Here is a 10567-nt window from a genome sequence, read left to right on the forward strand (position 1 = left end):
CCCTCTTTGACGCTAGAATTGTGTTCTTTGTTCCTATTGACATCTCTCTGTATTACGGCTGACCTTAATTACCTCACCCGTCGCTCGCCCACCTTTAACCTGATCAACCTCTGGTAAGTTTTCATTGATTTTTTTATTTAATGTTTGATTTCTTTCGTTTCCCTATGCTTTGATCGATTTCTCCTCTAATTTTATGTTAAATTTTGTTTTTTTTTTTCCGAAGCATAATTGGAAAAAATTGTTGCGCGAACGAATTGCAGTCTTTGACCTTTTTTTTAAGGCAATATGGTATGTGAGTGATGATTAAATCGGGATAGTTTATGATCTTTCATGGGATTAGAAGGAATTAAAATCAGTTGTATTGTTTTCATTTTTTTTTTTTTTTTTTTTTTAGGTTTTTGACATTATTGAAATCTGGTTGTGACTACATTTACAAGCTAAGTTTACCTATGACTTTGGCTCGCAAGAAGGTTAACTATGAATGAATTTTGAAGTTTAGAGAGTTAGAATGGTTTAAGTAACGTTGTTGTAATCTTTCCCCAGTGACATTAACCTAAATAAGAACTTCTCTTTGTGATTATGGCATTTTTGGGAGTGCATTTGTAGATAACATATCGAGTAAAAATGTTTTCTGTGAAATGTACTTTTGAAAGCGGTTCCGTGCTCTTCAAATCTAAAGGAGATCAAGAAAAAACATCTATCAAGTGTTTATGTAAACTGTACTTTGCTTTGTTTTTTCTAACCCGCGGAATCATTTCTGTCTATTTTGATACATACTACAGGTTTTAGAAATAGAAGTGTTTTTTACCTTTTTTTGTTTGACAATAATGGAAGTACACTCAAGTTCACTATTAGTCTCATTCCTATTTAATGGTGCTGCATTTAGCCTCATATTCTGTATATTCAGTTGATCTAGGTTTACAAATTGGAATTTAATCCAAAATAGGTGCTTAGTGCCATGTCACTCAGAATTTTCTTTCTTATTTTTTGCAGTTGTTCTCTAGTAATAGATATGCTGTATTTGTTAAAAATGCATGATATAATCGCCTTTGTTGGTGAGAATTATCATAATTAGTGATAATTGAGCAAAACTAATGGAAAAGTGTGACGTTAGGCAGCTGATCACAGCAGTTTCATATATATGGATTCTGCAATACATATTTGAACATTCTGTTGTGTTATCAATATCATCCTAGTATCTATTTTGTGAGGGAGAAGAATTGACTTTGATCTATTAAGCCTAATTTTAACGTCGTAGGATAAAAAATAGAAGACCGATGAGTGCAACCAGTACAAGACCTTCTGCCTCTGTTACAAACACTGTCACTGTAGAAAATGCAGAGAGCAGTCAATCTCAAACTCTGGTCCTGCGGCTGAATCGAAGGAAGAAGAAGGTGTCATGGAAAGATGGAACTGTAGACAACGAATTCATGCAAAAGAAGAGTTCCAAGAAGTGCTGCATTTTCCACAAAGAGAAGCCGTTTGACGAAGATACCAGTGATGATGAGGAGCATGACCATAATCACCATCATCATCATAAGCATGACCATAATCATCATGACCATAATTCCAAGGATGCTGGTGGAAGCTCAACCTCTGTATGATTGATTGATTCGACGACGCAATCCATGTTAGTGGACACTGCCAGGTATTGTCCTTGTGTAAAGTTTGGATAACAGGAAGAATTTTATTGATAGGAAAATGATTGGAATATTGATATTCTATTAAAAGCTGAAACTGGGTATCTATGAAATTTTTTCTTTTTCATATTATTGAAATTCAAGCATAATTTGTCAACTGTGTTTTCTTTCTTTTGTCCAAGGAGATAGATGACAGACTTTTGTATCCTGGATTTGATCATATTAGTAAAGGTTTATTGGATGTACATTTCCTAATTTCATTATCAGTCCAGTATGAGATCATAACATCCTTTCTAGGTTTACATACAATTACATTGATCGTTATGTTAGATGCATGCAATTCCAAGTTAATCCGAGATAAAAAGGATTTCAATTCTTATTTTCCTTGCGCATTCGAGTACTAGGTGACCTTGACAAGATGGTACTTGTGATATTTGGCTTGTGTTGCTGTTTATTTGAGTTTAATGAATGTTTGAATCTTTCACTTATTTGATAGGATGGTTGAGAGATTATCTATGGTTTAACTCGAGGTTTTTACATGGACACCCTTAAATTTAGTGAGAGAAACAAGAAGATTCACAGGTTTCATAATGGAATACTTACCCCCTTATAATTGACAAATATTTTGTTAAAAGCGAATTCGGACAAAGGACCTGTATACATTGACTAATATACCCTTATTTTATCTTTTTCCTTACAACAAAAAGAAGCTAATATTTGATCTTTGTCATATGATCAGATTATTAATAAATTTTGACAATTTGATAAGATATTTGCGAAATAAAAAACTTGCTTTTTTGCATTGTGTGTGATGTGTATTACTTTTTACAAACATCATTCAATTACAAAGGTGTAAGTGTTTCATTCTGAAACTTTTGGGTCTCCATAGTTCACTCACCAAACTGCCAATGGTTAATAATTATTTGGCAGGAATTGATAATGTTTTTTTATAAAATTAAAAGATTGTTATTTATACATAGGATTAGGGATAATGATAGAAAACCCCCATGTGTTTCAACTAGAATTCCTCACTCTTTTCAGAAATAGGAACATAACCCCCATTTGGGTTACCATCCGTTCATAAAAATCTGTGAAATTATGAAATGACATTTTTGCCCTTCAATAGAATGCTAAACTTATTATTTTTTTGGTCAATTTTCTTTTTCACTCAAATAAACTGATTTTTTTTTTTTCAATTTTCTTTTTTATTCAAATAAAATTTCTTAATATATATTTTAGTTTAAGATAAATTGTTTTCATATTTTTAATCCACTTTCTGTTTCATCTGATTACTTTATCTCATTCCAATCCGAATTTTACACTCCAAACAAATTTATTATTCTACCTTTAATCTAAATCTACAAAACTCAATAAAAAATACATTATAAAACATAATTAATTACAACCCTTCAATCTCCAAATTCATGGAATCTAATTTCTTAAGAAAAATTGATAACAAATTGAAGAAATAAAAAAATTGAAGCTTCATAGTGGTGGCCAACCACTAGATCAAAAAACAGATAAGGAAGAGAAGAAAAGAAGGAAAGAGAAAGAGGATGAAGGATGAGAACGATGGAAGAGAGAAAAAGAAAAAAAAAAAAAGCGAAGGAATAAGGAGAATAAACTTATTTAGGGTTTTTTTTTTTATAAAATCTGAAAGTCAATAATACCCTTTATAACATTGAAAAACTACAAATATACCTTATTATATGTTAAAGTTAACTGACAGATTCAACGGAATGGGGTTATGCTCCTATTCTAACAAGAGAGGGGGCTCATTCATTTATTCAAACACATAGGGTTTTCTATTATTATCCCTTTATAAAGATTGAAATTTCGGGTCTGTTTGATAGATTATTTAAAAAATATTATTCTTAAAAACTATTTTAAGTTAAGCTGAGTTGAATTTGATTAAATCGAATAGTATATGATTCTAAGAATGTGTTTGGTATAATAACTAAAAATTATATTAGAATTGAATAAAATACTAAAAAGTTGTTTGGTATATTTTTTGAAAACATTTTTTGAAAATATTTATATTATTTTTTTAACTCTTTACATTTGTTAATTTAGCTAAACACCCCTTACAATAAAACATTAAAAATTGACAAAAATACTCTCATCCATCCAAGCTACTGCTAGCCCCTAACCACCATTGCCGAACGACAATCGACAATCATCAAAACGGTGCATGATCGGTTAGATTTGGCTGGCTGTACGTCGATCTGAAAAAAAGGGTCAGATCTATGGTCAAAATCTGACCGTCGTTAATGGCCAAAATCTGACTATCATAAACAGTTAGATAGATCTGCCCATTAATGTCAGATCTAGTCGTTTTCGACCAGATCGGCATACAACTTGTTAGATTTAGTCTATTATGTGTCATTTTAGCGGCGGACATTGGTGGTCTTGGGTGGATAATTTTCAGATTGGAAAAAGTGAAATATAATTATTTTTAATTGAATAGAGTTGAAAAAATATTTTGAGTTTAACATAATATAATAATAGAAAACAAATCATCCCTTTCTCCATTTTCAATAAAAATTGATTAATTTTTATAATAATGATATGAATAAGTAAACAAACACATATTTTACTTTTAAAGCAAATAGAGCAACAAAAAAAAAAAAAAATTCAATAGGCGAAAATTCCGGAAATTAAATTTACCCATCATGATTAATATTTGGTAAAAGAAAGAAAGGAAAAAAAAAAAAAATTTGCCAGCGAATCAACAATCATTTTGGTTGCAGTACAGCTACTAAATTCCTAATTCTAGGCATGTGCATTAATTAGGTAGCGCGCGTCGTATACGTGGCCGACAAAGTCAGGTGTGCTAACTTCCTACTCAAGAGTTTAAATTCCCCTTATAAAGAAACGAAGATGTACGGGCCTAAGTTAGGCCATTGACTAGTGACATTGTCTGTTTCTGTTCACGCGAATTTAAATTGCACAGTGTCGTACATTATACAGCTGTCAGCCACCTGGATGCCTCCAAAAACACAACACGAGGTAATCATTCTATCATAGTGTGCCAGCTCATCGCTAGCCACGCTTAGGTTCCATTGGATCCTGTCATAAATATTCTGATGACCATTTTGTTGCTCCATTTTATTATTATGTTATAATTTTTAATGTAATCATAATACTTTATTTTATTAATTTATGTTTTATTCCAATTTTTTCTATTTTCAAATTAACTATTTACTTTGTCATAGTTTACAGATGAAGAGGTTTTTGGTATACTTATAAACCATTTTTATTATGTTCAACATTCGTATTGTTATTTGTTTATCATAATTTGTATATCAAACATACATCAATTTCGAGGAATCAGGAGCATGTGTGTAGTTTGATAACAACAAGTCACTAAAATGACTAATAATAAAAAACAAGAAAATTTTCATTGGTTTGACGGTATGAAATCAAATCAACTATATCATGTCATTATTATTGTGGGTGTTAAGGTTAAGAGGTTACAAATGAAAGATCGTGAGACTAATGGGGTACATGCTCTCAAACTTATTCTCTTTGAAAAAATCAATGTGTTTATCTCTTGAATTTTACTAATGCATAAATCAATCCCCTTGAAACTAGATTGTAGGCTTCTTTTATACCATCTCATTTGACAGTGGTTGAAAGTGAGTTTACAAAGTTACTTATTCGCATAATCCCCCTAACTAGGATCTGGTATAGCAATTTTATGTTTGTGACAGACTAGATATGCTTGACAGCTAATTTATACTTATGACAGTAATCACCTTATGAAAGAGGCAAACTCAACAGGAACAACTCATAGGATCTTGGTCGTCAGGATTATGTAGTTCAGGACATACCACACAAATCTTACCATCCGGGAATTGGGCATATCATCATTAAAATTGGTGATATAAATGATGGTTTATCTTAATATATGCTTTAGAGATGTTAAGAATACTAAATACAATATATATATATAGACTTCTATTCTAGTTTTCTTTTAAAGCATACATAATATCAGTTGCCCATTTTATTATTGATAATCATAATAATGATTATTGATTAAAGAAAAAGTTATTTTCCACATATTAACTAATTTTAATTATACGAATATTGGTAAACCGTTCATGAAAATATTTTGCTGGAAAAAGGTCAAAATAAAATAGAAGGAAAAAAAATTTCAAGGCCCATTGCGCTGTGTAGCTGTAGCATCTTTCTTGAAGTATCCGGTGGCATACAGCTGTCCGATACTTCACTGATCATTTTAGCCCCTATTGATACGGCACCGCTTTAAACGATCACAAACCTCACGTCTAACCCAAAAATGCCCTCCCTGAACTGACACTTTTTCAACCTTAACGGTCACTTACTTCGCTTAAAACAAGCAACAAGACAAATACTCAATCCGTTGACTAGCCCAAAACCGTCATTTCCTAGCAGCCAAATCGAAGCTCTTGGGGGCATTTTGGTCTCAGTTAAACAAAGAAAGCCACAAACCACAAGAGGAAGAAGAACAAGAACAAAGCAAGAAATCAACTGACTGAGCTTGCCTGCATCAGATCGAGTGAATCATGGCCGAGTCAGTGACTCGTGTCCATAGACATTGACATGGTACCTTTAGGAGGGAAGGTGAACAAGCTTAAATTAACTATCAAAGAATATACCTTTTTTTTTTTTTTTTTGCCCTTTTTACTCTTTAAGAATTGTTCACAGATTTGATTAAGTGTTTTTCATTTCTTTGTGTTTGCTTAAATGTATTTCAAATGTGTGTTTGTGCAGGAATGTTGGTTAAAACAAGTAAAGGATCAGTGTCTGTGTTGTATGTGGTGTCAAGAGAAGCCTGCTTTGGTAACTACCCAGGTTGCTCTCAACTGTACGTTTCATTTTTTTTTTCTTTTCATTTAATGGTGCCAGTTAAATTCTTGATAAGGGTTTTAAAAGGTTTGATTTGCTGTTCTTTGTTTGAAAGTTAGGGGGAAGTGGTTAAATCAGTTGAGATTGATTGAGATTTGGGTGTTGAGGGTTCTTTGTTTTTTAGGGTTGATGGTTTTTCGTTGTATAATAAAATCGAAATGAATTAATTTTGTTTTTTTTTTTGTTTCTTTTGGGGTTTTACAGACATGTTTTGTTTCCAAGGTCTGTTCTTTTGCCCGATGCAGCTTCTTTGTGGCTTCATAACTTCTGCATTTATCACATTGATGCCCCTGGGCATGAGGTCTGTCTTTGGGGATAGTGTTTGTTTGGCTATTTAATTATGGTTTTTTTTTTTGGGTGATATTAATGAATTTTTTTATCACCATTGTTTAAGAGTTCTGTGCAGTTAGGAGCTCATGAGATTTTCTTCAGATGTTCCACTGCTTAGTGTAGATGACTTAGCTGAGCAGTTGCAGAGGTGCTCGATTTTTTGGGTATGCAATCTTGTTCTTTTACCTGCATTTTTTGTATTATTGTCTTGTAATTGTCTTAAACTGAAATATTGGGGTTTCATTTTGCTAAGAGAAACCCTAGAAGACTTGGATTTTTCTTTGATAGTGAAAACTCAAGGAGAAAAACGAGTAGCTGCATGTCTTGTTAAGACGTGAATAGATATGATCAGCTTATTGATATAGTCAATGAGAATAAATCTTGATAATGTGAATGACTTACCTTGGTGATTATATAGTGGACAATTAGAAGTATTGATGTACTTGCAATGCAAAGACTTCTGTGAGAATTTTAAAGAACAGGCAACCAAATGGAGTAGATAATATTTTGAATATAGATAACAGTATGTGGAGGCAATCAGTTAAGCCGATGTTGACATGATATAACAAGGTTGTGCTTAATCTTATCTTCATTTCGTTTCTTGTACAAATTATTAAATGTCAGGGTCCCTGTCTTGAATCCAATACTTTTGAGATTCCCTTCAAGTGTTCCTTGCCAACCAACACATTTCCTTCATAGCAGAATAGTAGTAATCCTCCCCTCACTATGAAGTGAGTTCTACAGAAGATTTAACTCCCCTGGCACGTTCATACTCCTTGCAGTCTTTTTTACTGTTCAAGGAGATTAGACAATGACTTTCTGGAGATGCAAAGGGTATTCAGAAAACTTTGCAAAATGCTCTTTTAAATTATCCTATTTAGGATTGAGTATCATGCTGGTGTGAGGATCTGTAAGGGGTCCTGGAGTCTCAAGCCAGTGTACCCAGCCTCATCATGCCATATGGTGGGTGTTTAGGTGTGTGTGCTTAAGGTTTCTAAATGGTTATTTATTTCTGATTTCTATATTTTTTAGCTTGCCTACTTAATTAGAGAATCCATGCCATCTATTTTTCCTTTGCATCGTACTAGTGTAAAGATCTTGATATTTGTCCCTACCCACTGTGTTAAGCAAATTTCTCTTCCGACAGCTGACACTTGCATTATTCTTTCCTGTTCATTACCCATACTCTTACTTAAAGCTCATTTTTTTTTTTTTTTTTTTTTTTTTGGAATTCAGACTGAAAAGGTACTGTGCCTGGGAGTGACTGCTGGTGCTTACCCTTACACTCTTTGCAGTATGTTCATAAAGTTGACTATCTTTTTGTGTTCTGAAATTTTTCTTCATGATGGATTTATGTATTTTACAATTTGGCAGATGAAATAAAGAGCGGGTGCTTGATTAATACTTGTCTCCCCTTTTGCAAAGCACCTTCTTGGGCAGAGTGTCTTTACCATAAGGTTCTCATCTCCACTTATTAAATCATAGCATTTGTGATTGAGAAAATTAATGGGTCAGCACTCACCAGTTAATTATTATATCATAAAACTGACACGCTTCTGTATAAAAATGGATATTGAGAGAGCAACTTCAGCAATTCAAGGTTTATGTGTATAGATGGGAATAAATATGCCCATTTGACCAAGAAAAAAAAAATGCATCATCCATGATGGTTGCAGTTAAAAGATAAAAATTAAATTTTATTAGGTTGTTTTAATTCTTCTTCAGGTGTTAATGAACTTGTTGTACTTCTATGGAATGTGTGGAGTGTTGAAGGTGCCTTCCTCAGCGAACTCAGTAAGGTACATTGGATCGCCTTATATAGAGTGGTATAATGTATCTGACTGGCCATATGATCTAATAACTTAACAACTTTTCTGATAGGATTTAGGAGTGTGAACATGGTGAAGAATCAGACATAATTCAAGCTTGCCGACGGGTAAGCATAAACCCAGTTCCTATCAGTGTAATAGTCCAATCACTGGGTCTTTTCCAATATTTATGTGTTGGCAAGGCAAACACCATATTGGTTTTTACTGTATGTTAAAACAAGACATTCAAATTGAATGGATTTTGATACTTTCTGTAATGTGTATACAGGTTTTGGATCAAGGCCAAAGTTTAAATGTCATGCGCTTTCTTCAAGCAATTAATGAGTAAGTTTTCGTTACTTCAATGCATATAGTTTCGCCATTTCAACTCATACTTATATCTGTCCTACAGGGATGTTGTGCAAGGGATAAAAAACTGTGTATTTTGTTACAATGCTGTCATAAATTGATTTCTGAATTTAATGATAGGAGGCATGACCTTACAGACGGCTTGCAGAATCTGCAGTGCAAAATGCTTATTTTTGTGGGTGAAAGTAGTCCATTCCATGCTGAATCCGTGTTTATGAGTGCCGCAATGGGAAAAAAAAGCTGTGCTCTAGTCGAGGTAGAATGCTATTCACATTGTTGATTCATTTCTTGTTTCTATTTTATTTATAAAAGTAAATTGTCCATGTAAGTGCAATTCTGATCAGTAATTGTTTGACTATATAAATAGGTTAAGTTTTCAATAATTTATCATTAATGCAGAGTCACTTGAAGTCACAGACGTTGCAGAATATGAAATTAGCATGCACAAGGAAATAAATGGGTGCAGATTTTCTGAAATTAAATTTTAAAAGAAACTTTCTTTTCATGTATTTTACTTTTACAGACATTTCTAGAAATAGGCCAGTAAGGTTGATTAAGTGGAGGAAACTCTGTAAGTTACCAAAGGAAAAAAAAGAAAGAAAAGTAGGAAGTTTGTGTTGATGTTCTTGTTTGTGTCTTTGACAGGTTCAGGCATGCGGCTCATTGGTAACAGAAGAATACCCATTAGCCATGTTGATTCCAATCGAGTTCTTTCTAATGGGGTTCGGATACTATAGACAACCACACTTTGCTTCTTCATCAAGCAATGGCTCAAACCCTACTAGCCCGTCAAACCACTCTTGCATAGCACCGGAACTTCTTTCTCCCGAAAGTCTAGGTATCAAGCTAAAACCGATCAAAACGCGCGCAGATATTGAAATTTGATGCTATACAGTACGAGTTTCCATCACACAGAGTGATCTCATTAACTTGCCTTGTCCAATCAGAGGAAGAAGGATAGCTTATTCTTTCATTGTGTTTGTAGATGTATTAATTCTTTGTTAAAATAGTGGCGATGAAGGTATTATATTAGCCTAGATACAATATATATAGTATATATATATATCATAGTCGGAACACCATTCTTTAGAGAGGGAGGATTATTCTTTTTCTGTAACCGATGTCCAAGTTGTACACATTACCACAACACTGTAACTTTTAATTTTTCCAGTACAGCTTATTGAGTAATTGAGAGAGAACATTATTTTCTTACTCGTTGATGTTGTTATTGATAAATATATTTTTCTATATTTTAAATCAAAATTTGGCAAAACAATTTTGGTTCTATCTTCTTGTCCCCTAATGAGATTAAAAGTAGAAGAAACAATATTTATAGAATCCAGCTTCTCTTTTGGAAAAGAGTTAATTAAATCTTTTAACAATTCATTATCATGATCCAATCATTTAACATCAAAGGAATATTTTATTGGAATCGCTAGGCTAGTATAAATGTTATACGAATGAGTGAGTACATTTGAGCAATGTTTTAATAACAAACCCGAGGTGAAGCCTGGTAGAGTGGCCGGGTCT

The 10567-nt window shown here is 33.0% G+C and overlaps 2 protein-coding genes across 4 annotated transcripts; both read left to right on the plus strand.

The window, feature by feature from the left end:
* LOC116133824 (protein phosphatase 1 regulatory subunit INH3-like) lies at positions 1–1887 on the plus strand. 3 transcript variants are annotated; one of them, XM_031419508.1, is made up of 3 exons: positions 10–113; positions 224–288; positions 1259–1887. In XM_031419508.1, exon 3 carries the CDS (start codon positions 1278–1280, stop codon positions 1602–1604), a length of 327 nt encoding a protein of 108 aa, XP_031275368.1. In that variant the 5' UTR covers positions 10–113; positions 224–288; positions 1259–1277; the 3' UTR covers positions 1605–1887. The 3 variants fall into 3 exon arrangements, with proteins under 3 accessions (XP_031275367.1, XP_031275368.1, XP_031275369.1); XM_031419507.1 differs by lacking the exon at positions 224–288 and having other exon boundaries at positions 1–113; XM_031419509.1 differs by lacking the exon at positions 224–288 and having other exon boundaries at positions 23–113; positions 1240–1887.
* Positions 1888–6187: 4300 nt separating this feature from the next.
* On the plus strand, positions 6188–10249 carry LOC116133847 (protein NDL1-like). Its single transcript, XM_031419527.1, has 11 exons — positions 6188–6206; positions 6396–6489; positions 6735–6831; positions 6941–7024; positions 8097–8154; positions 8235–8317; positions 8586–8633; positions 8749–8796; positions 8958–9013; positions 9158–9293; positions 9683–10249. The coding sequence occupies exons 1-11, from the start codon at positions 6188–6190 to the stop codon at positions 9920–9922; spliced, it is 963 nt and encodes a 320-aa protein (XP_031275387.1). The 3' UTR covers positions 9923–10249.
* Positions 10250–10567: the final 318 nt, after the last annotated feature.

This window comes from Pistacia vera, unplaced genomic scaffold (assembly GCF_008641045.1).
Source record: "Pistacia vera cultivar Batoury unplaced genomic scaffold, PisVer_v2 Contig276, whole genome shotgun sequence".
In the NCBI taxonomy this organism is placed as follows: Eukaryota; Viridiplantae; Streptophyta; class Magnoliopsida; order Sapindales; family Anacardiaceae; genus Pistacia; species Pistacia vera.